The sequence below is a fragment of the Odocoileus virginianus genome, chromosome 15 (assembly GCF_023699985.2).
Source record: "Odocoileus virginianus isolate 20LAN1187 ecotype Illinois chromosome 15, Ovbor_1.2, whole genome shotgun sequence".
Lineage (NCBI taxonomy): Eukaryota > Metazoa > Chordata > Mammalia > Artiodactyla > Cervidae > Odocoileus > Odocoileus virginianus.
In genome coordinates this window covers 55,564,771-55,591,255 of record NC_069688.1, presented here as the reverse complement: position 1 = coordinate 55,591,255, position 26,485 = coordinate 55,564,771, and the positions used below count along the sequence as shown (strand labels likewise).

The 26,485-nt window shown below is 36.1% G+C and overlaps 1 protein-coding gene and 1 pseudogene across 3 annotated transcripts in view; one reads left to right on the top strand and one right to left on the bottom strand.

Moving 5' to 3' along the window:
* TMEM67 (transmembrane protein 67) overlaps positions 1-25,971 on the top strand; it is a 42,353-nt gene extending 16,382 nt beyond the window's left edge. For 2 of the 3 annotated variants that reach the window (XM_070477403.1, XM_070477402.1), the window contains exons 13-28: positions 67-190; positions 1,634-1,739; positions 4,452-4,508; positions 6,089-6,187; positions 8,114-8,212; positions 8,445-8,531; positions 9,752-9,851; positions 9,945-10,084; positions 11,657-11,797; positions 16,153-16,233; positions 16,719-16,835; positions 19,893-20,009; positions 20,115-20,219; positions 20,780-20,882; positions 23,707-23,849; positions 24,789-25,971. In XM_070477403.1, coding sequence (XP_070333504.1) covers positions 67-190; positions 1,634-1,739; positions 4,452-4,508; positions 6,089-6,187; positions 8,114-8,212; positions 8,445-8,531; positions 9,752-9,851; positions 9,945-10,084; positions 11,657-11,797; positions 16,153-16,233; positions 16,719-16,835; positions 19,893-20,009; positions 20,115-20,219; positions 20,780-20,882; positions 23,707-23,849; positions 24,789-24,869 — 1,700 coding nt within the window. In that variant the 3' untranslated portion in view covers positions 24,870-25,971. The remainder of the gene's footprint in view (positions 1-66; positions 191-1,633; positions 1,740-4,451; positions 4,509-6,088; positions 6,188-8,113; positions 8,213-8,444; positions 8,532-9,751; positions 9,852-9,944; positions 10,085-11,656; positions 11,798-16,152; positions 16,234-16,718; positions 16,836-19,892; positions 20,010-20,114; positions 20,220-20,779; positions 20,883-23,706; positions 23,850-24,788) is intronic. The other variant, XM_070477404.1, reaches the window with a different exon arrangement.
* Positions 14,454-14,796, bottom strand: LOC139038511 (signal peptidase complex subunit 1 pseudogene; annotated as a pseudogene).
* Positions 25,972-26,485: the final 514 nt, after the last annotated feature.

The window sequence follows — 26,485 nt, the reverse complement described above, 5'->3', positions numbered from 1 at the left end:
TTAAGTGCCACCTTGAACAATTCAAAGTATTTTTTTAAACCCATCTTTTTTTTTTTTTAATAAAAGACAGTAGTTCGGGCAAGTGGCTTCTGACTCGGCGCATTTTCTTAGTGGATGCATTAAGTGGACGGGAAAATGACTTAGGAAGCCAGCCAAGGTTAATTAGAGTCGCTACCCAAATATCACTGAGGTAAACAAACGTCTAATTTACTGAATGAGGCTTGGACTATGTGGGAAAATGTCATAGTGAAAGTGTTGTAATTATCAGATTAAAACAGTAAGAACACCTCAACTGGAATGATACATAATGTGTTCTTAGATGTCTATATAGATTGGGATAGACTAATAGAGGGGATAATTACTTCAGAAGGGCTTAAAGAGTTTGCCAAAATTCGTATCCTAAGCCCCACTCTAGACTTGCCAAGTTAGAGTGAGTTGAGAGGTGGGGAGCAGTGAAGATCAGCGGGCTGACACGGGTGTGTTAGAGCCTGCCAGATGATTGCAGCAGACGGGCCTCCTGTGGCTCCATCTCCTTCAGCACCCACTGCTCTAGGTTGGCCCTCATTAGTTATCAACACCTCACTCTTCCTCAGATACTTTGATGATGGCCCTGCCTTAGTGCCATGCAGCCCTCACTATCTCTCCTCCGCTGTGAGATTCCTGTCTCTAACTTTAGCCGGCTTTTCTACTCTAGTATCTTATGATGTGCACCTTGAATCCACTGATGAAAGCCAACGCCATCATCTTTATGGCATTTCAACATGCACTACTTTTTCACTGTTTTTTCATTTTGATTTTCACGATAACCTTGCATGAGGTAGGCAGTACAGAAGCTTTGTCATATACCTTTCTGAAATCTACCTGTACTGTTTTTAGCATTCCCTCAATCTGCCAATGTAGATTCCCCAATGTAGTGAAAATGAAGTTGAAACTAGTCAGGCCTGACTTTATTTTGATGAAACCATGTTGGCCACTGGTACTTGGCATTTTCCTTTCTGAGTTTACAAACGATATGTTACTAATGTGTTGAATTCAGCAAAACGTACCCTATTATGTGCCATAGATAGTACTAGATGTGCCACGTTATCTTTGTTTAAGAATTCATCTTTTTTTAATATTTATTTTTATTTTATTTATTTATTTGGCTGTGCCAGATCTTAGTTGTGGCACGTAGAATCATTAGTTGCGGCATGTGGGATCTAGTTCCCTGATCAGGGATTGAATCTGGGCCCCTGCGTTGGGTGTGTGGAGTCTTAGCCACTGGACCACCAGGGATGTCACCAAGAATTCATCTTTTTTTCAAAGTCAGGATATTATCTGCCTTTCTCTAGGTGTTACTCTTGAGTATTCCTCAAAAGTGGTACACAGTACTTCATTGATTTTATTTGTAAACTTTGTAGGACCTAGATCAAGAAGCGTTTTTTGAGGGTGTATTTTAATCTAAAGTTTTGACTACTTCAGATAGCCTGTGTTGTCACCATTAGTTTATGTTTAACCTTCTCTAGTTTTTAATAACTGGTGGTTCTGAGATCACCAAGATTATTCATATCACATTCAGAGGAAACAGTAAGTTATATGTATGTTTAAGGGCCTCAGTGTATTTTTAACTAAAAATGAATTTTCTTTTAAACAGCATCCACCTTGTACCCAACACAAAAAATGGAAACATTTACCCTCCCTTAATTACCATTGCCTACAGTGACATTGATGTCAAAGATCCCAACAGCCAGTCTGTGAAGGTGAGTTCCTTCCTGGTCATTGCCTCTCTATGTGTTACTGTAAAACTGATAGAGTTTGCATTATGGTCCAAAGACTGTTAGTCCTTTTCAGAGTTTTAAATAGTCAAGACAGTTATTTTTTACTAATGGTGGTAAGAGGTGAGTTCTTATTGATTCTGCACATAAAAAGGCAAGAACTAAGTTTGTCAGCGGATAGTGTCACCAGCCGCTGGGCCTCCCTGTTCTGGGTGCCAGGATAGTTCTCGTTCTCTTTGGCCACCTTGCTTCTGTTAAGATTTGTCTCCTTGCCCACTAAACCAGGAACTCAAACCTTAAGTGGGCATATGTGTTTCTTTTCTCACCAGTCTTGCCCACTTGATAGAGACGTACTTAAACAGGCAGAAAGAGAATCAAATTATTAGCTTTATAACTAGTAGAACTAGTTATAACTAGTTTATAGTTATAGTTTATGAAAGTTTATAACTGTTTCACTAAAGTGAAATAGAGAATGCAGTTTGGACCTACAACCAGTTAGTCTTCTGACAGTTTCCCAACTCAGTTAAACTTCACCCCAGAACCTGAGTCCTCCCCTGCCGGGAAGGGCCTGTGTGTGGAAGTGAGACCGTGCACACACGGAGAGCAGGCAAAAGAAGGAGCCTGGCAAAGGCCGAGCTCTGCCTCGCCAGGCGACTGAAGCGTCCCTGCCCGAGGAGGGGTAGGTAAGAGAGGATGGAGATCGGGACCAGAGCTCACCCTTCCAGACTTCTTCCTCATCCCCTCTCTCCTCTAGAAGCATGACAGTTGGAAGGTGCACATTCCTTATCTCCAAGACTCACTAATAGCTTTACATTTCTACTGTTTCACTTCACTGACTTTTCATGTTCTAGTTCTTCAGCCAGTGTTCTTGGCCTTGCTGTTGTGCTCGCACCTCTGCTCAGCTACTGTTGGATTCAGGCTCTCATAAAGCGAAAAGTAGGCACCTGATTTGACATTTCTCTGAAAGATGGCACATCCTCAGTTTTATTACCTGATTTGATGCTAAATTGGTTTCTGTTGCCTGAATTTATATATACTGTAATGAGAGGAGAAAATCCAGGAACAGCTTAGTAACAACAACAGACTGCCTTGTTTAGATTTTCCTGGAATGTCATTTTTGGGTAGTTAAGAATATGTTTATCTTAATATAAAACACTTCGGGATGTTTTCTTTAAATATTTTTCATGTCCAAAATATATCTAAGCTGTTTTGACAAATTGGAAAATAAGAGGTAGGAAAAAAGTTGAGAGAATCACAGAACTATACTGAGGAAGCCCACCTCAATTCATTCTATTTATAGAATGCACAGTTTTCATCATTTCTTAATTTCTCATGACAGCTATTTTAAAAATTCTACATTCATTTTGAGCAGCTGTATCTTTGCTGTCATACCATCTCTGCAAATAACCTATCTTCCTGTTTTTCTGAGCAGATCAAAACCATCCAATATGAATTCCCTCAGATTTCCTCTTTAATACTTCAGTATCTCTGTTTCAATCTTTCTCGACTCCGGTTCCTATTTCTAAGAATAAAGGACTCTTCCCACTTTCTTAAGTGAATTTTAAACCCGTACTTGTTTAGGTTGTTTTCTCCTATTTAATTTTACATATTTTATTATAACATATTAACGTGTATTTTCTCCTGTTTTACCCCCATCCCTTTATTCGGCCAGTTTCTCTGCTGGTTCCTTTCGTTTCAGGTTGCCCTATCTTAAAAACAAATTAGCACAACCAAACCATAAAATCTTCTGTCAATTCTGTCAACAATTCAGCTTGCTATCATGTGTCTTTCCTTGATTTCCCAACCATTTATTCTTTCATCATTTGCAGTTTGGGTCCTGCCATTTTGCTTCTTTGAAAACCTCTTTAATGAAGTCAGTGAGGTATTCCACATACGCTGGCTTTATTTCTTTAATTTTACACTAATACAGTTGACCCTTGAACAACATAGATTTGAACTGCATGGTTCTGCTTATATGTGGACTTCAAAAATTTTTTTTAACTAAATATGTACTGCAGCACTCTGCAAAGTTGGTCGAATTCATGGATGTGGAAGACCAGCTCTAAAGTTCTATCTGGATTTTTGACTGCATCGGAATTGATGCCCCTAACCCCCATATTGTTCAAGGGTCAGTTGTGCAACATTTGACTCTACTCGTGACCTCCTCCTCCTCGAAGTTCCCTGTTCTGTGACCTGGTGAGACTTAGGTGTCTTCCCTCTCCTATTTCTCATGCTACTGTTTCTCTTACTCCTTTATGATTCATCTCTCTCCTGTCTCTGTGTAATTGTGTCCCTAAGATTCTTGTTTACACCTTTGATCAATCTGCCTTCTTCCTATGTGATTGTTTAGCCAGTTGCTGAACTCTTGATACACAGGATAGGTCACATGCCTCAGTTACAGAAACCTATCAGAAAATGAAATACAATTAGTTTGACTTGACTGCCATTAATGAGCCTAATCTACCTTCTAATGAAACCCTCTTTCTTTAATATGTGCTCTAAGTGGATATTTAAAGTAGTGTGGGTAATTTCCCAAAGTGTATTTATTTATGTATAAGTAAAGGTCAACTCTAGTAATATTGATAATTTAAAACTATGATATTTTTGGTAAAATTCAACTGTGAATGTATTTTTATAGTAAAAATAGGTTTGTATCATATAACCAGTATGGCTAATTTGCTTTCTTTTAAATATCAGGTTTCTTTCTCAGTAACATATGAAATGGATCAAGGAGAAGCACATGTCCAGACAGATGTGAGTTTCTTTTAACCTGTCAAAATACTTTCAGTATATTATTTAATTAAAACAAAATTTTTTTACATGTTCAGGAAAGTTATCAAAATAAAGAGATTTGCCATATATCTCTCACCAAGTCTCCCTTAGCATTAACATCTTACATAACTGTAGTTATTGTTGTTATTCAGTCGTTGGTCGTGTCCACCTCTTTGCGACTCCCATGGACTGCAGCACGCCAGTCTGCATACTGTAGTACAGTGGTCATAATCAGGAAATTAATATTGATGCAGTCCTGTTAACTAATCTGGGCTTTCCTGTGGCTCAGTGGTAAAGAACCCACCTGCCAATGCAAAGACGCAGGTTCGATTCCTGGGTAGAGAAGATCCCTTGAAGAAGGTAATGACAACCCACTCTAGTATTCTTACCTGGGAAATCCCAAGGACAGAGGAGCCTGGCGGGCTGCAGTCCATAGGGTCATGAAGAGTTGGATGTGATTTAGTGACTAAACAACAACAAATTAACTAATGTAAATACTCTTTGGATTTTATGGATTTTTTTCACTATCCTTTTTCTGTTCCAGGACCCAACCATCGTGTGTCTCCTTAGTCTCCTTAGGTCTGTGACAGGTCGTCAGTCATTCTTTGTCTCATGACTGACCTTAACACTGGTATTTTGTCCTTCAGTTGGTTTTATCTGGTATTTTCCCATGATTAAATATAGTTTTAGCATACATACCATGAAAGTGATGTTATACCCTTCTCAGTGAGTTGTATCAGAAGATACTTGGTGTCAGTATATCTTATTAATGAACTTCCCAGGTGGCACTAGTGGTAAAGACCCTGCTGCCAATGCAGGAGAGATAAGAGACCTGGGTTCGATCCCTGGGTCAGGAAGATCCCCTGGAAGAGGACAGGGCAACTCATTCCAGTATTCTTGTCTAGAGAATCCCATGGGCAGAGAAGTCTGGCAGGCTACAGTCCATAGGATTATAAAGAGTCAGACGCGACCGAAGCTACTTAGCACACACATATGTTGTTAATGTTGATGTCAACTTCGATCGTATGGCTAAGATGATATCTTCAGAGTTCTCCATTGTCGTCTTCTGCTTATAATTAATAAGTGTCTTGTGGGGAAATACTTGAGATTATGCAAATATCCTGCTCCTTTTTATTCTTTTGCCCTCTAATTTTAGCATCCATTGATAATTTTTGGCCAGTAAAAAATACTATTGTGATATTTGTCTGATGGTAGTTGTGTTTTTCCATCATTTCTTCTATATTGATTAGAATTCTGTAAATAGGAACTCTCCCTTTGTCCACGTGGATTTATTTATTCATTTATTATTAGGTCAGTAAGGACTCATGAATATTTATTTATTCTAGCAATTTTAATTCGTTACCTTCATTTTCTTGCTCAAATTGTCCCAGATTTGTCCATTGGGAGTTTCTTCAGTTTGGCGCCTATGTCCTTTTAGTGTACCTTCTAATTTTTGAGCCCTTTTTTAAGTACTTTGTTACTTTTTATTTACAGTATCTTTGAACATTGATGAAATTACATTATGAAATTACATAAATCTCAGTTTTTTTTTTTTACTTTAGATTGCTTTAGGTGTGTTGGGTGGACTAGCTGTTTTATCATCTCTTTTGAAGACAGCAGGTTGGAAGAGACGCATTGGGAGTCCCATGATTGATTTACAGGTATAATCACAGGGCTTTTTAAAGTATATTTTTATCTTTTGACTATTTTATATCCTTCTAATAAGACACAGATAGCAAATGAGTAAAAAGTTGCCTTGAGTTTCTCTGGGGTATGTGACTAGGAGACGTTCATGAGTAGGAAATGTACCCTTGTTTCCCCTCCAACATGCACCACGGCTGGTGGCCAGTCTGCACCCACCAGCCATGCTCTTCTTGTTTCCTCGAATCCTCAGCAACACTTGCTGTTTTCCCACCTTTTCCCATTTTTTTGCCGATCTGGTGGGATGAGTAGTTTGTCATCAATTTCCATTTCTTTGATTACTCTTCATATACTTATTAATCATTTGGGCTTCCCCTTCTGTGAACTTCTTCTTTATATCACTTGCTCATTTTTCTGTTGTTTCCAGTTTTTCTTATTTATTTAAACAAATTTTTATATTTTATTTTATTTAGTTTTTTTGTATTTTCTAAATATAAATCTTCTTTTGGTTTTTGACATTGAAGTTTCTTCTCCAAGGGTAAATCCATCTGTTATTTTACCTATGTGTTACTTTGTTTAGTAGAAACTCTTGATTTTAATACTGTCAAATCTGAATAGGTTTTCATATTATGGCGTGTGCTTTTAGGATCTTGTTTAAGATATCCTCCCCTATCAAAAAGATATTCTCCCATATTTTATTCTATTAACTTTATGGCTTCATTTCTCATTTAATTGTTTTTACATTTGTTCTTGTTTTTATTTTCATCTGTCATTTATTGAATATTACTGTAAGCCAGGCACTTTTTTAACCTTGACACGTGTAATTCATTTAGTCCTCACAATAGCTCTATGAAGTTAGGTATTGTGATCATTCCCATTTTATACATGCTGAAATTGTAGAGATTAAGTAAATGTCCTATTCATTTAATGTTTACCATATCAAAGTATAGGTAGTATTTCCAGTTAGCTGATTAAGACAATGAGAAAGGCAGCATAGTAAACTGGTTTGTGTTGGGTTATCTTCCTGTCTCCAGAGCTAATGTGCGTGGAAATCAGAGGTGGGGGGCTTGATTTACTGTTTGGGAGAGTCAAGAAAGGCATCCAACAGAAGTGAAGTTTAAGCTGGGTTATCTATGCATTATCTGAGTTTGAGCACACTCCTGGAGATAGTGAAGGACAGGGAAGCCTGGCATGCTGCAGTTCACGGGGTTGCAAAAAGTCAGACACAACTTAGCAACAGAACGGCAGCAACGATCTTCGCATTCCACAAATAGTCACTGATGGTCTGCTGTCTGAGTGCCAGATGCTCTACGAGGTGCTGGGCAATGTGATAATGGGCAAAGGGAGACGTGGTCTCTGCCCTCAGAGCTCTAGAGAGTTTGCCAGAGAGAAGAAGAGAAGAATGTCTGTTGAAATAATACTCATTTCATTCCCCAAAACATTTGGGATGGATGTGTGGAGTGGTTAATTATTGAGCAAGTTGTTGGAACTGACAGATGAGGCCAAAATTTAATTTTGGCCTAGGTTGTAAAGGACCTTGTGGATCAGGAATTTACATTTTAATGAGACATCACTGTACATTTTTAAGAAAGAGAGTGACACAGTCCAATTTACATTTTAGAAAGCCAGCTCTGATGGTGGTATGGAGGGTACGTTGGGGAGAAGGATTCCAAAGTTGAAGAAAATTAGAAAGCAGTTCTAAAGTTCTTAGTTGGTGAAAGATGAGAAGAGTTGAATAAGATAGAAGTTATTGGGAATGGATCAAAAGGTTAGGACCCAAAAGGTATCTAGGAAGTGGCTGCAGTCAGTCCTGACTGAACCATGGATACATGAAATAAGACTTCAAGCTTGAGAAACTGGGTTGATAATAATGTTATTAATAATAATATAAAGTAGTATAAATAGATTGAGTCTATAACAGCTGTGATTCTCTTTTTAAATTGCAGACAGTTACGAAATTCTTGGTTTACTATGCTGGTGATCTGGCCAATGTTTTCTTTATCATCACTATAGGAACAGGTCTTTACTGGCTTATTTTCTTTAAAGTAAGTGATTTTCTGAATTTAACCTTAGTGCCACAACCTGAATAACTTGTAAGCTCTCTTTATAAAGCAACTGTTTTTACTTGAGGGTGTTTCTAATCAAGAGTATTGGGGCAAGTGCTAAACTCACCGTAACCTGAGTGTATTGTGTTTATTTTATGCTTTCTTTGGGTTATAAACTGTGCCTAATAAAAACCTTGTGTGGTCATACTTAGCAGTGTAATTTTCATCACAGGCGCAGAAATCTGTCTCTGTTTTGCTACCAGTGCCAGCTCAAGAAGAACGTTTTGTTACTTATGTGGGATGTGGTTTTGCTCTGAAGGTAAGTTTCAAAGCACAGGTTACTGAATTTTAAAACTCTGCTTAAAAAAAAAAGGTCTGCTAATAAACACGTAAGTCTTCAGAGTTAAAACGCTTTCAAAATCTTTGCTGTAAAATTTAGTTTAATTTGAGAAGAAAGTATGAATTGTTCTATTTTACTAGGAAGTCTGCATTTATTTATAATAGATGTCTCATTCTGAAGCTCTACCTTAAATACCTTTTAATTCTTTAATGTAGACTGTTAATCGAGAGTGAACGGTACCACGCTGGTTAAAGCGCTGAACTCAGCCTTGGTTCTCTCTGCCTCCACTTTCCTTTCCTCCTCTTCCCATGGCAGCCCCCTCCCTGCTTCACTGTTCTTTCAGTGGATGTGATGCTCTTTACATGCCTCTTTCGTACATCTCATCCAGTTGTGTTGTGATTATTAAGTGACTACTGTTCCCACTGATCTGTGAGCCCCAGGAAGAGAGACATCATCCCATACTTAGATTTTTAACCTTTGTTTGATCAATAATGCACCTTCTCAGAAGAAGCCTCAGTTTAAACATTCTGAAGTGAAAAGGATTTTTTTTTTTCATCAGAAATCTTAGTAGCAGAAATAGAGAAAAAGACAGTAAGCGCATCCTAAAACTTTCATTAGGACAAACAAATTACAGTTGGAAATACCTTTCCTTATAAAGAAGTTAAAGGCTTTTGGAAACCTTGGGAAAGAGAGTCAATTACTCAAGATCCCTGTGTGAGGAGGGAGGTAGTTTGTCTCGTTTCATATTCCTGTTTCAAAGAAAGACAGAGGAAGGGAAGGTGAATTAATATGTGTGTAAAAAGTCTGTGAATTTGGTGATTGTTAGTTGTTGAGTTTCTGGTGAGCCCCTCATGGTATTATGAGTTTGTCACTTGTGAAACTTACAGTGAAAATGTTAGTCACTCTGACTCTTTGACTCTCTGCAACCCGATGAACCGTAGCCTGCCAGGCTCCCCGTCCATGGGATTCTCTGCAAGAATACTGGAGTGGGTTGCCATTCCCTTCTCCAGGGGATCTTCCTGATCCAGGGGTTAAACCTGGGTCTCCCCGATTGCAGGCAGCTTGTTTACCATTTGAGCACCAGAGAAGCCCCATATATCTTCTTGTGACTGCAAATGTTCGTTTCTTAAAGAATCAGTGTTGGTTTCATAAGCAGGGTAGATGCCAATACTTTAAGGTGTTTTGTTTGTCATTCTCAGGCTCTGCAATTTTTGCATAAGCTCATCTCCCAGATTACCATAGACATATTCTTTATCGATTGGGAGCGGCCTAAAGGAAAGGTTCTTAAAACTGTTGAAGGTAATGAAAGTAACCATTTGCACCAAGTTTCTTTTGCCACCATTGTAAAGCAAAGAAGGTGAAATGTTTTACTCATTTTATCTCCCCAACCAGGTGAGGGTGGTGTTCGGAGTGCTACTGTTCCTGTAAGCATATGGAGAACTTATTTTGTGGCAAATGAATGGAACGAAATTCAGACTGTGAGAAAAATTAATGCACTCTTTCAAGTACTTACTGTCCTCTTCCTTTTGGAGGTATAAACTATTTGATATAATTGTATGCAGTTTATGGGTGCCTCATAAATGTTAACTTAATTCCAACTAGATTTTCCTGTCAGTGGTAGAAGTTTAAAATATTGTTACTGAGCCATTAATAAAAATACACATAACATGAAATTTACCATCTTAATCATTTTCAGTGTACAGTGCAGTACTGTTAAGTACGCTCCTGTTGTTTTACAGTCCATCGCTAGATCTCTTCATCTTGCAGAAGTAAAACTCTGTGCCCGTCGTCTTCCCTCTCCCCAGACCTGGAACCCCCATTCTACTTTCTGTCCTTGAACACCTACTAAGGACCATGTCCTGTGCTAGGATTTGGGGCTACAGCCTGACAAGACACAATGGGTACATGCTTATGATCCCTTTACAGTTATTTGATGGACCTGGGTAGAATTATCAAAGGAATTATTCAGTACTGAATATGAGACTGAAATATGGAAACTGTATAAGTAACATTTTCTGTAGAACTAGCTGCTTAAGTAAGGTTTGATATAAATTTTGTCAGACTCCTTTGTTTGCCTGCCTTCCTTTTTTGCTTCTTTCTTGCCTTTCTCCTTCCTTTCCTTTTTTGAACCTAGAAGAACGTGTTGTGTCTCTGGGACATAAGAACACTGTCTCAAAAACTTACTTATAGTCCTGTTTTTTAAAGCTTAAAAGGGATTTTGTGAGAAAGTAGTTTTATAATCAAGTAAGTTTGGAAAATACTGTATTCCATAAAGTCATGTAACTTCCTTTATCATAGAACTTTCCAGAGCCTTTAATGTATGAGAGTAGAAGGCATAGAGGTGAGTATAACATAATACCTTCCTCAAAAGGCATTTTGGAAAATAGTGTTTTAAAGTATAAAAAGTATTTGCGTAGTGCCTGACATGGATTACTGGTTGTTCATTGGTAGTGAAAAGTGAAAGTGAAAATCACTCAGTTGTGTCCGACTCTTTGCCACTCCATGGACTATAGTCTATGGAATTCTCTAGGCCAGGATACTGGAGTAGGTAGCCTTTCTCTTCTCCAGGGAATCTTCCCAACTCAGGGATCGAACCCAGGTCTCCTGCATTGCAAGTGGATTCTTTACCAGCTGAGCCACAACTTTATTTTTTTGACAGAAATTTTTAAGCTTTGTCAGTGTATATGATAATAAGGTTATATTTGGCCTTGAGTCAAAGAGGATGACAGAGGATGAGGTGGTTGAATGGCATCACCGACTTGATGGACTTGAGTTTGAGCAAGCTCCAGGAGTTCGTGATGGACAGGGAAGCCTGGTATGCTGCAGTCCATGGGGTCACAAAGAGTCAGACACGACTAAGCAACTGAACTGAACTGGCCTTAAGCCATATTGAAGGACTACCTAATGAACTAGCTAAAATTTTGTATTAAATACTTTGTAATTAAAATACTGGATAATTATTTTTATCTAGATTTTCTGCTGTTTGTACAAACTTGAATAGTTCAGTTTTTCAAGGGAAGGAGTAGAGAGAGGTGTCTCATTTTCAGACTACAGGAGTTTTCTTTATCTGTATCTTTTAAAATTATTTTTTCTTTTTATTTAAGGTTGTGGGATTCAAGAACTTAGCATTAATGGACTCATCCTCTAGTCTTTCCAGAAGCCCACCTAGCTACATAGCTCCTTACAGCCGCATTTTGAGATATGCTGTGTCATCTGCTCTTTGGCTGGTCATTGGAATTATACAGGTAACAGGAGATTATACTTTGAAGCAACATTACCTCTCTATATTTTTAACTCTGTTTATATACTGATCTTCAGCTCTTGACCACAGCAAGATTTCTATAGTATAAAGAAGGTGACAAGAACAATAATAAAGATAGCTAATAGCTAATTCTTATATAGTATGCTAATCTAGGCACTGTGTTAATTGCATTACACAAAGGAACTTACTTAAACTTTATAGTAGCCCTCAGAGATAGATTCTTTTAAATATCCTCATTTTATAGATGAGGATGTGGTGGCACAGAAAGGTTAAATATTTGCCCAAATATGATATTAAAAATCTATTAGAAATGAGCAGAACTGGAATTTGAGCCCAGAACAATTAGAAGTCAGCAGAACAAAAACAGAAAAAGAAATCAGCAGAACAGAAATTTGAACTCAGGCAGTCTGATTTCAGATTTCATTTCTTATCAATAGTGGGGCTCTGAAGGGTCTTTCAGAGTCTGTAGAATTTAGTTTATATATAATGATAGGAATTGCTAAGGTACCCTCAATCTTTGCTTTAAAACTAACATATTGTTTATATTCATTTACATATCATTAAATCTCACTCAAATTACCAGTACCCCTGCTGAAATTTTCTTTAAGTATTAATTGAAATAGCTGAAACTAAAAATAAATCTGAGGACTCACAGCTCTAGCAAAGGATCTTTGCTATGCTTATTTCCTTTATCTTCTTATAGCTAAAAGAAAATAAAAAGAATGAAAGGAAAAAGAGAGAGAGAAGCAGGAGCTACAGCACTTAACTAACTCTAGTCTCTGCATTTCTTTCTCTTGCTTACAGACACTCCCATGAGTGGGAAAAGCCTTTCAGTTTGATTAAGATTTCTTTAACTTTTAAATAAGCAAAACTTTTAAACTTCCTATAAACTGGAGAGCTTATATTTGCCTTAAAAACGAAATTTTAAAAGATTTTGGAATTGAAGTCCCCAAATTCCTACAGAATTGGATCTAGGTGTCATTCTGTGACCTGAGACTATTGTTTAAATTTGTATTTATTTTAAATTGTTAAGACTTGTGCAAACCTAAAGGTGTAAAATAGAGCTAGTGAGGGATAGTTTGACAATCACAGGAGAGAGACAAACAGAAATTAGGATTTGAAATAAAATTAGATTAAAATAATATGGGGTTTGATTTTTTTTCCCGTTTCAGTTTTGTTTTGAGCTATAACTGACGTGAAAGTGAAAGTTGCTCAGTCGTGTCTGACTCTTTGTGATTCCTTGGACTCAGTCCATGGAATCCTTCAGGCCAGAATACTGGAGTGGGTAGCCGTTCCCTTCATCCAGGTGTCCCACATTGCAGGCAGATTCTTTACCAGCTGAGCCACCAGGGGAGCCCTGGTGACATACGACAGTGACTGTTTGTCACTGTAGGTCACCAATACAGTGACATACAGCACTGTATTAGTATAAGGTGTACAATGGTATATTATGAAATGATTACCACCGTAAGTTTAGTGAACATCCATCATCTCATATAAATACAAAATTAAAGAAATAGAAAAATATTTTTCCCTTGTGATGAGACCTCTTAGAATTTATTCTCTTTTACATATAACATACAATAATGTTAATTATATTTACAATGTTATACATTATATCTTTAGTACTTATTTATGTTATAACTGGAAGTTTGTACTTTTTGATTGTCTTTATCAAATTCTACCCATTTCCCCCTCCAACCACCACCTCTGGTAACCAGAAATCTGATCTGTTTTTCAAAAGTTTGTTCATTTGTCTGTTTTTGAAGTGTAATTGACAACACAGTGCTAGTTCCTCGTACATAGCATAGTGATTTGACATTTCTATACATCTCAAAATGATCATCATGTTGATCTAGTTACTCTGTCATAATACTCTGGAGTTTGATATTTATCATCAGTATAATAGTAAGTAAATATTTATTTTTACTTATACCAGTATAAGTTTTTGTGAACAGATCAGATTTATCTGGATGTAGAGAATTTAAAGGAATACCATCTGAAGCTTTTCATATTGGTTGAGTACAACAACTAAAAAAAAATAACCCACACTGGCAGGCCTGAAATAAAAGTAGCTCTTCTCTGTCCCATGAGGAAGAGAGTCGGGGTAAGCAGTGCAGGGCCAGCAGGGTGGCTGCCGTCAGGCCCAGAGCCTGTTGCTCTGCTTTGCCCCTCAGGACTTCACCTCTCAGGCCACCTCGTGGGCCGCAATGGCTGATGGGGTTGCAGGTGTGAACCAGGGAAGGCGACCTCACCCTTTCCTCTTTTTTTTTCCTTTCCACTATGAATTTTAATTGAAAACATTGCAACAGCTTAACTACGCATAATGAAATATGAAACTTCAGTAGTTAAATTATTATTATCATTTATGAGGCATTTATTCTTCCTTATTTTATAGACCAGCAGGAAACTTTGCATACTTGTATTTTCTGTTCTCCATTTCAGAGGAAGATTGTGAAGAGAAAGTCTAAAAGTTTTATAAATCAAAACCTAATTGAGAAGTAAAACAGGGAGAACAGAATCTGTGTATAGCTGAGCGTAGGTGGTTTTTAGCTCATATTTTAGGTATGAAAACAGTTTAGCTCATTTCACATGAAACAAGCAGGTGAAGTAGTAAAGCTGAACTGTGAAAACCCCTGTCAATTAGTTTTAGCATGCTTCTTAATTTTCTTTTTCCCCTGGTTTCTTGTCTTCTGTGCTGGAGTCTCGAACAGGTAACCCCTTGAGGGGGTGTCGGTGATAAATGGGCCGTGAAGGAAACATCAGCAAACCCAATAAGGCAAATCCTGCCATAACTATGTAGCCCACCCAGGCTGTTTAGCCACATGCACATAGATAAATCCAAGTGCTGTAGAAAAGAGTCACCTCCTGAAACATCTGTTCAGCTAGAGCCTGGCCCTTGTAATCCTTGAGTGTGAGCAGTGAGTCCAGATGCTCTGTGAGCGGGCGGGCATGGGGCAAGGACTCTGGCTCGGGGGCCATATGGGCCGGGGGCTGGTCCTCCCTGCAGACTGGAGGGCGGGCTGAGCCGGGGAGTGTGATGACCACTCGCCCCCTTCTCCTTGAGAGCCTTTTCAGAGGTGTCTTCCACCTCTCCTTGGCCAGAACTTGGTCACATGCCCCCCCGTCCGCAGGGCAGCAGCGTGCCCACACAAGGGTCTGTCCCTAGGAGAGGGGAAAGGCTCGTAGGAGCAGCAGCTAGCCACCCTGGGCACTTTTGTCTGACCTTGTTTGTTTCTCACTCTGCTGTCGTTTGATAGAGACGGATGTCTCCATGGTCGCATCCTCAGATTATCAGTGTTTATGCATCCTTAAGAGTTCCTTTAACCTATAGCAGTTCCACAAATTTGTCTCTACAAACTCTTCTTGATTCTCATAACGTTAGGTTTTATTATTCACTCCCCAGCCCAGCGTCTTCAATTTTTAAGTGGTATCTCTTAAACTTTGTTACTGTTTTTATGTCATTTAAAGGAGCTTTAAAATACGTACATGGTGTTTTTAGGAAAGGGTTTTCAGTATTCAGCTGCTGCAGATTCATTTATGTATTCATTCCCATATCTGAGTATATTTGATGTGGGAGGCACTGGCGAGCCCAAAGATAGGCTCTAACAGGAACAAGTTACAACTTGTGACAAGTGCTGTGAAGGGCGTCAGCAGGCAGATGAGACAGCAAGTAGAGGGAGGTAAGGGGAAGGAAAGTTAGGAGAGGGGACAGCTTTGAATAGGGTGGTTAGGAAGTGTTGTCTTTCTCTGAAGGATATCTAAGGTCTATAGTGTAAACTCTTCTCTTTTGATTTGTATAACTCCCCTTTGCAGTATTATTAAATCTGTCTAAGAAAACACTTGAAACCACTCTATTTGAATGTTTAACACATTATCTGTAGTTGAAACAGATTACTTGACATATGCTTTTTATATGCTACTCTTATCAGAGAAGATTAATTTGAAAAACAAGCAGTTTCTCTAGTAGACTTTGGAATTTAGGAGATGAGCAGAATTGCAGAACTAGACCTAAATTGGCCATAATGCATTGGTTTATCCTAAGGTTTTCAAAGCCCCTTACTTCCTCTCCCTGTGTTTGTCCTATCTTATTTTAATGATACAGAAAAGTTTTTAAATTCAAAATAAGCCCCCTCAGTGAATCTTAACAGAATTCCAAAACACTCTTCCTTTAACAGAAGAATAGGAAATGCTAAGTAGGATTTTATCCCACAAGAATCATTATTGGCCCCTATGTTCTTGTTTGGAACTTAGTTTTTCTTAATATACTATACTGTGGCTATAAAAGAAAATTAAATCCTAAAATATAATAAGCATGAACTTGGCTTAATGTTTCAGATTGTGTTCTTTGCTGTCTTCTATGAGAGATTTATAGAAGATAAAATTCGACAGTTTGTTGATTTGTGCTGTATGAGTAATGTAAGTACTTTCTGACTTTATCTTGCAACTGTTATTTCTCCCTTTTTAAAGGTCATGAGTACATTAAAAGAGGCTTTAAAAGTGATTTGCTGTGATTGGATTTTTAGTCTGATTTCCACTGGTGGTTAATTCCAGAGATGGTCATAATGAGCTACAAGTTAATATTTGCTGCCTTAAATTTTCCTTCTTTATTTGAAACTTCTTAATTGTAAATCCCTTATGCTCCCAAATAGTTGACTCAGCCTGAAATCCCTGAAAGGTTTTCATATATCAATCCTCTTTCTTCTTTTCTTGGAAGTGTCTTCAGTCTCTTTTCCATCTACTTTTTAAAATACCTCATTATCCTTTATTACCTTATTGTTCCTTTTATATGTTTTCTAAGAATTCAACTCTCATTATTTTGAGAGGAAGGAAGCAATTTCAAGAAGAACTTAATTTTTATTGTTTTGCAGATGAATTGCTAACTGATCCTTCTCTTTTTATAGATATCAGTGTTTCTGTTATCCCACAGATGTTTTGGCTACTACATTCATGGTAGATCAGTACATGGGCATGCTGATACTAATATGGAGGAAATGAATATGAATCTTAAAAGAGAAGCGGTATATTTTACATCTTTTTCTTTTTTTAAGCTGAGAGGTTCTCATAATCTGGGATTTGTAGTAGTATTTTTTAAAAATCCTCATTGATTACTTTTAAAAGTTGCTAGAATATCAACTCATTAGCCTGAACATTAAAAGGGAACGAATCACATATCATCCTGCATTTCCTTTATGGAGTGTATTTCAGGGTAAACTGAGTAATTCATGAGGGAAAGATCCTCCTAATGGAAGCAAGTAAAAGAATTCTAAGTTAGAAAATCACCATTTTGTATTGACTAATGAATTAATGCATATAGGCTACAATCATCAGTGGATGCCAAAACAATTAAGTGAAAGATAACAGGGAACTTTATAATCAGGTTGACATTATCTGAACACACTAGCTCAATCTTAGAACATGTAAAAATTAGGAAGACTGACATTACGTACTTCCTATTATGGTGCAGTGAGGAAGTACATAATATCACCCATGGAATACTCTTGCCTAAGAAAATTGAGCCTGAAGGTAATCAAGCCTCTAGCTCTAACAGGAAATCAAGTCTCTAGTTTGCAGTAAATAGCGGGGATAGAGAGACAAAATAAGTATACCACAGAAGCGTTTAGCCAGATGCAGAATGTTAGGATATCTCGTAGGACAAATGACCCAATGCCCCCAACAAATTAGAGGCATGAAAAGAAAAGAAGTGATGGTGGTGGTAGAAGAAAGTTTTTGGATGTTAATTTTAAGGAAAAAAAAAATACAACATGTAGACTTTGGATTTTGATTCAAAGAACCAACTATCAAGTAAAAAAAACCTTTGGAAAAAATCTTGGCAATTTAATGAGCTAAATATTAAATTATATTAAGGAAAGATCAGTTTTATTAGGTGTGAAAATGGCATTTTTTTTTGAAGGTCTTATTGGTTAGAGATACTAAATTGCAAATGAAATGACATGGTATCTGGGGTTTGCTTTAAAAGAAAAAAGTTGGGAAGATAGATGAAACAAAACTGGTAAAATGGTAATTGTTGAAGTTGAGTGTCGTACGGTTCTCTCTACTATATATTTTAGAAAACTTACATGAGAAAATTTTAAAAAGAAAAATATGTACCTGAGAGGAAAAACCAAGAGGATTTATTGATTAAGGGATCATACCTGTGACTCGCAAGAATTTAATACATGGTCACAACATCTCAGAGAGGAACAATTTATTTAATACATTGAACTGAATCAGTTGGTTAACTGTGAGAACTTATACCTGGGTTGAAGAGTTAAATTTTAAAAATGAAACTATGAAAACCTAGAAAAGAATATCTCAGTTTGGGAGATGACAAAGCATAAAATACAGAAAGTATCAAAAAAAGTATTATTTATTGATTCTATTTTATTAATGTATAGAACATTTATGTAGCCACAATTATATAGATAAAAGACATAGGGTAAAATTTCCACAGTAAATATGACACAAAGATATTGATCACAGTACTTAAAATCATATAAATCAATAAGCAAACTAAGTTAAAAGCTTAACAGAGGGAATTCCCTGGCAATCCAGTGGTTAAGACTCCATGCTTCCTTCGCAGGGGGACTGGTTTGACCCTGGTTGGGAAGCTAAGATTCCACTTGTCACAGGAGCACAGCCAAGAAAAGGAAAAAACCAAGCCAAAAAAAAAAAACCCTTCAATGACAAAAAGATTTTTTAAAACAAGTAAACAGAATAGACTAAAAACCTCTAAAAATATTAAACTCATGAATCATGGAGGAAATGAATGTAAAAATAACATACTTACTTTCTTCAAATTACAAAATTTTATTTTAAAAAGCTAATACTTAGTAGCATCAAGGACAGGGTGTAATGGTCACTGATCTTAGGATACATTTTCATAAACCTGCTAGAAAGCATTTGACAGTATATACCAAGAGCTTTCTGAGACTTCATTATCTTCGGCTTACTGATTCTATGAATCTAACTAGCTCAAGAAAATAGTTAACAATGTGAATAACTGATTATGTTCAGGATCTTAATCACAGGGGTTATTTATAAGGACAAAGAATACATAAAAATGAGAGAATATTAAGTAAACTGGTTTATCTATACAGTGAAACATTAGGTAAACACTAAAATTCATGTTTTGTAGACCATTTAATGGTACTAAGAGTTGCTCAGGATATAATGTTACATGAAAAAGAAATCAGTATGATCCAGATTTTATACCATCTCTATGTATATGCATAGACAACAACTAATGAAATACCTTAAAATACTGGCATCTCTTGGTGTTGCAATTATAGAAGATTTTTTTCTTTTTGTATTTCTCTGTATTTTATAAATTCTCTATAATCAGAATTTTTTTCTTAATAAAGAAATTCACTACACATAGACTGCCTTTAAGTCAGTAGAAAACCAAGTGTCATATTTGTAGCTTAGGTTTAGACAAAGGAGAAGAATGTTAAGCTCTAGAGTAGACAAATAAAGTTAAGAATGGAGGCAAGAATACTTATGCTGAACCTTGAAGCATCTATGAGAATTAGCTAGGTCAGGGGTAGGGTAAAATGTTACAGACATATGGTTCTCAGGAATCAAATTGTGTCAGAGAGACTTGCAGTAGATATCTGGTCTGTAACATTAACCATTGGGTGATGTATCACTACCTTTTTAGTGAAATTAATCAAGGAAGTGTATTCAGAGTGTTTAGAGAACAAAAAAAGATCATTTATAAAAGTTGCTAATTCTAAGACTAGACTTTTTATCATTTATTAAAGAGCAATAAATTGATTATAAAGAAAGCTAAGAATATCAATATATGGTGAAACTAGTATGAGGTGTTGTTGTTGTTTTTTTTTTTAAGTAGGGAGAAGTAAAGCCACCTGCACAGAGGTATGATGAAGTAGAAATTAGTAAGACCTGGAGGGTAGTGGCAACCTTGGATACTATTAAAATTGCTCTGTCTCAGATAGAGTTCCAGTACAACTTCAGTTGACTTCCAAGTCTTATAATATTAAATATTGCATTTTCTTTTTAAGATAGGCAGAATTTTCATTATCTTGATCTTAACATGAATTTTTTTAACTTTTCAGGAAAATTTGTGTAGCCAAAGGGGTTTGGTACCTAATACGGATGGTCAGACTTTTCAGATTGCAATTTCTAGTCAGATGAGGCAACACTATGACAGAATTCATGAGACACTAACAAGGGTTTGTATAACTACAATTCAGATACATTTTCTCAATATTTCGTGTTATTTAGGTACCAAGAACGTAACGCATGTTTCGTTTACCCTTGTCTCTTTTTCACATTAGAAAAATGGCCCTGCTAGACTATTGGGTTCATCAGGAAGTACTTTTGAGCAGAGTGTAAAAGCATATCATACTATGAATAAATTTCTTGGCTCTTTCATCGATCATGTATGTATCATCATTTATTTTTAAGCTAGAGTCAAAATTCAGTATTTAAAAGGTTAGCCAGAAATGTCAATTATTTCTTCAGTCAACTAAGTCAATGAACTTAGAACCCTTGTGGGGTTGGTTGGTTGGTTGGTTGTTTTTGCTGAAAAAATTAATACTTCGTGGATGGAGTTAGGTTATGTAAAAGTAAAATGAGATTTTTATACATCTATTAGCATGATGATTAGCTTAAAATATGTCTATACTGGAATTTTGTTAGTTACCAAATATTATCAGTTATTTATTATAGAAATATGCTATGCTTGTATTCATGAAAAGCTCGTTATAAACTTATTTTCAGTACATCTAGCCCTAAGTACTACTAACAGCATTTAAAACTTAAAACATTCTTAAAGAGAATTTTGTTATAAAGTCCAGTGTAATAAATTGTCTTTGAAGAACCAAACCCAAAGATTTTCTTTGGGTACTTTCATTTTTATTTTTCTCTCCTTTTGATTTTATAAAAATTGGGAAGCATTTATTTCACTGCTATTTTTCAAATGACTCATTTTTTATATTAGGTTCATAAAGAAATGGACTACTTTATAAAAGATAAGTTGCTTCTTGAAAGAATTCTTGGAATGGAATTCATGGAACCAATGGAAAAAAGCATCTTTTACAATGGTATCCTTCAAATGCCTTTGCTAAACTTGATTATTTTCCAAGCTTGAAGAACATAATTGTAGTTATTGTCTTTTGATTTTATACTTTTATCGAGGAAACTTAGTAAACTTCAAGGAATTACAGTAGTTTTCTATATCCCATTTTATTATACGTCATATAGGAAGAAACATATACGAGATAATTATTCTACAAAAAAGTAAAAAATGAGGCTTAATTTTAAAATCAATTGTACACATGGAAGAGATAGTAAAACAAATACATAAAATTTTATGTATTGAAGTATTATTGAAATATTCATTCAGCAGCACACTTATAAAACATTTAAAGAAGAATACTGTTCATGATTTATCTTTAAGTTTTCATTTTATCCTGCTTCTTAATGGCACATATCTATGACAGGAATAGTGACTAAATGGTTTTTTTATCATTAAAAAGAAAGTATATATGTCACTTTTCATATATATGTTAATAACCTCTGTGTGGCTTGGGAAGACTGGAAATGGTATGCTATACCCAGTGCCCTGGCCTAGATATCACTCATCCTGGTCTTACTGAGAACCACATGTTGTGCCAGTCCTGGGATACACAGACTGATGGTCCCTGCCTTGGGCATCTTGATAGCAGACTATGGAAGGCAGGCATGTGATGGATGAGTGGAGTGATGCTGGGATAGAAGTGTGTGCAGACACAAGTTAAACTGGGTGTGGAAAGGAAACTTAACTAGACAGAGTGAAGCCAGAGAGACAACGTGGTGAAGTTTGAGCTATGTCTTAAAAATAAGTTACTGTTGTCAAACAGGAGGGTCCAGGGAAGAGAGGTGAAGACATTTGTGCAGAGGGGGAAAGGGTGTTATGCACTTACGAACTTTATGATTGAAGCCTGGAATGGAGTGAGAGAGTGATGCGTGATAAAGAGGGCAGAGACCGAATCCCGAAGGCCTTGTCTGACACCTTAAGGAGTTTTGCTTTATTTTATTCTGTAGAGCACTTGTTTTCAAAGACATTTTTTTAAAATGTTTTGTTCTACAAAACATGCACTGGTTGCTCCATGAAGGTATGAGAAGAAAATATTAAAATGTCTATTTGCAATTCCACCATTCTTAATTTATATATATTTAAAATTATATGTAGTAGTAATTCATAAACTATGCCTATTATGAAATGCACATTCAGCATTTTATTCTGATAGGGATACATGATCAGAATAATTTGGAAACCACTTCTAATGAACGTGGATGTCATAAGAAAGCCTTCATATCTGATTCATAAATTGGAAGAATTATTTTGGCAGGAGTTAAACAGATGCCAAGACTATAGCTTTCAGAGTCTTCTGTTCTTAGATTTGAAATCTGCTACTAGTTTTGTGAACTTGAGAAAGTTGTTTTCCTTTCTGAACTTTAATTATTAAACTTCTGTAAAGTATAACCTTCTAAAGCTTGTTGCATTACACGTGTAATAGTGTAAAGAACCCGGTATGGGTAGGCACTCAGTAAAGTGATGTTGTTACCATTTCTAATAATAATAATACAATCATCATCATCATCTTCATCTCTGTTGGGAAATGAGAATATGAGCAAAGGCAGTAGTGATGGGGATAAAGAGGAAGAGATTGCCAGAAATGTTAAGGAAGAGAAAGGGTAGGAGAGAAAGAGCAGTCAACAATGATGTGGGCTTCCAGCTCGACGAGGTGGTTGGTGGCGGAGCCGCCCCTCACTGAGACACGGAGTGCAGGTGGAGATCAGGTGGTGAGGGGAAGAGGATGTGTTCAGTTTTGAATATGTTGTCTTGTGGTACCTTTGGGACATCTTGGAAGAAATGTCCAATCAGCCATTACATGTAAGGGACTGGGGGACTGGATCTGAGGGGAAGGTAAAAGTGCACAGTAAGTGGGAAGTCTCATCAGAGGAGGTCATTGCTGGAGCAACAGCAGTGACAGATTGCCCAGGAGAAGTATACAGAGCTGGCTTGTTTATTTGTTAGAATATGTATACAGTATATGTACAGAAGTGCACATCTTGTAATGCTCAGTGAATTCTCGCAAACTGAATATATTCCTATAACTAGCATCCTGATCTAAATAGAGTGTTATAAGCAAGCCAGATGCCCTCTTGTATAAAAACAAGGGTCCTAACTGGGTGCTGATGGGCCGCTGCATCTCTGAAGAGGCTCTCTGGTCCTCCCTGAAATTGTGTGCGAGAATCATATATTTGTGCTTTCCCCACTGCCTCTTGTGAAAGTGCCTGTACCTTTCATTAGAATTTTAAAAGAGTGTTCACATCCCCAAAAGGATGAACTCACCCCTGCTTGGAGAGTGAAAAGACGTCTCAGAACAGAACCTTGCGGAACTGTTTGAGGCATAAATTGTAATACACTATTCTAGTCCTTGTGTTTTGCTTTTTAAATTTAACCTATCTTCGAGAATTTTTCAGATTCTTTAACCTTTAGTTATATAAACAAATAGAGAAAGGATATTCATTACCTGGTCATTGAAAAATATAGACTGTATACTTAAATTACCAGCAGTTACCAAGCTTTTGCTGCAAGTGTTAAGACTGCTTTCCTTGGTTAACCTTTTAGATTAGCAAATTTAATATCCGTTGTTTAATACCCCTAGTTTATTTTTCATAAGTCATGAAGTATTTTTTCTTCTTTTTAAATTCAAGTATAATCGACATGTAATAGTCCTGAAGTATTATAGTAACTAGTTGTTTTTAAGTATCCAAGTTTTATCACCAGAAATTGATCACATTTTTTTTGATCACATGTTTATTATTCTATTTTTAAATTTCTAATTTATATCTTCTAAATTGCTTTTTTTAAAATAGATGAAGGATATTCTTTCAGCAGTGTTCTGTATTATGGAAATGAAGCTACCCTTCTTATTTATGATCTGATGTTCTTCTGTGTTGTGGATTTGGCGTGCCAAAATTTTATTTTAGCAGCCTTCCTTACATACCTACAACAAGAGGTAAATTTAAGAATTTTTTGTGGATTTCTTTGAAGAGAAATATGTGAGAAGCAGATATTTATTTTTATTGCAGAGAGTAACAATGTCTGCCTTCACTCAGAATTTATAGATTTAAAATATGATTAGCCCTGCCAAAAAAAAGGAAAAACATTTCAACCAAGTTCATTCTATACTCTCCTTCAGAGTCGGTGAAATACCAAGGACTTGTGGAGGGCATAAGTTGCTTGAGCAAATGTGAAAGAAATCCAGTAGGAAGACATTTATGTTACCCTTCTCTCTTAGATGCCAGCATTGAGCAGAACTAGAATCCCATTTACCATCTGCACCAGATGTTACCATAACAAAAAGGCAAACTCTGAGATCTAGCTCAGGGCTCAGCCAGTGTAACTTTGATTTCACACATTACCTAGCTGCTTGGATGAAAAAACAGCTGCGTGGATCAGTGTGGAACCTGAAATGGAGACTTCAAGAAAAGCCAAGTTTGTTCTAGAAATGTTAGCATTCGAATCACCCACATATTCCCCACTTAGGTCAAAGTCATGTATGGGTTAGTGGTATGATGGGTTAGTTCTTGATAGAGATCTAGAATTATGAACAAATTTTGTTCCTAACAGTTCTTTTGATGTTTCCATAGATTTTAGAGCCAGGGGAAACTTGTCTTGCCAAATATTTAAAAGTATATTCCTATGAACATAAGGGAATTTGTATTAATTTATTAAAACATATTCTGAATAGTGACATATGCTGCTTCAGTATTATGAAAGATGATAGTCTTGAAATAGTTTTGTGTATCACCATGGAATTCAGGTGTCTGATACATGAAAATAAATAGTCACGAGAATTGGCTAGTTTAATTTAGATATTTTAACTGACATGCACATTTAATTTCCTTTATATGTATTTTCCCTCTGAATTGTTTTTACTTTTTTTTTTTTTCAGATTTTTAGATTTATTCGTAATGCAGTAGGACAGAAAAATTTGGCATCCAAAACACTGGTGGATCAGAGATTCCTGATTTAATTTATTGAATAGATAAAGACAATTATAATCATGGCAAAAAAAAAGGTCATGATTATCAAGTTAGTTTGCCATATTTTTTAAAACTTGTAATACAAATTATTCTATTTTTATTTGTTTTTTAATCTACAGGAAGATTTATTTTTATAACTCATAGAAACATAAACTTGATTTGTGAATATGTAATATGATGCAATGAAAAATATTGTTTTCCTGTTATGCATGGTATTTAATTCATCAGTTCGTAAACTAAATAGCTCTGATAATGGGACAAAAAAAAGTCTAAATTGCTTTCATCGTAACATTTTTTAAATGGTAATCAAAACAGTCCCCATCATTTGTGTCTGTAAGATTATTTTATAAACTAGATTTGTGTATATTTTCTCACACTGAAAAAAAAATTGATTCCAGTTCAAGCCTAGTTTTCGGTTCGTTTTGTTTTACATATTTTATGTTTAAATAAATGTTGAAAATATTTTCAAGTTTACTTAGATATTTGAAATTGTATGTGGGCTGACTCAGTTGCTCGCTCTGGCAGTGAACTGATTCACTATTGTATTAATAGGCAGTTTGTGTAAAGGTACATTCTCATTCTTTTGTTTATCTGCATTATTAGGTCAATATGCTGTTTCCATGAAGTATATTTATATCTATAATATATAAATATAATTTATATTATTGAGCTGTAATATGTGACATTTTCCCCAAGTTAGTTTTTTGTACATTTTAATTACTCAGCATTTTAAAAGCACTTCCAAACTTTTGCTTTTCAATTGTGTTTAAAGATTATAAATAACAAATGAACTGTAAGTTATCATGTTATGTGAAAGTGGTTTATTGAAAGCAAACTTAGGCCTGAGCCACGTAGCCAATAATTCTCCAGGATATCATTTTTTTTTCCAAAATACTCTTTAATAATCCTTTTCATTCTGTACTATGAACTTGAAGGTCACCTTATACAAGTATAATGGTCATTAATGCCCAAAGCAACATTTCTTTCTGCCTTCTGGTTAATGCTGTGTAAATACTTATATGTATTGCTATGTAAATATTGTTTATATTACTAAATTGAAAATATAGAATAAAACATTTAGTGTTTCTCTTTCCTGTTTGATTAATATACATTTTGTGAAATAGCATTTAGGAATACAGCACTACTGCATCTGGTGTCCCCAGGCATTGCTGGAGTCGAATCCTTTAAAAGCGTTACCAGAACATTGAGGATGACTGAGGAGAAAGAGGGGAAGCTAATAAGTTGAGGGTCTGAAGCTCTGCTTTCTTAAGGGTCAGCATACAGAGATGCGTTTCTAAAAGATAAGTAAACACAACAGCCTATATTTGTAAAGCCACCTACTCAGAAGCTTATGAAAAAAATACAACTCTCATTCCACATATGAGAAGTTAATATTCATGTGAATTTAAGTGGAAATTTTAAAAAACAGGTCAGTTGGCTTATCTGCTGATAAATTAAGGCAGAGAAAAGACATTTAAAGTAGTTTTATACAGTATTATTTTTACTTTGGTTAGGTGCATAAGAGTGCATTTGGGTTTTCCTGCATTACTGACTCCTGTGTTCACATTGCATGATTTAAACTTTGGGATCACATGCTTAATTCTCT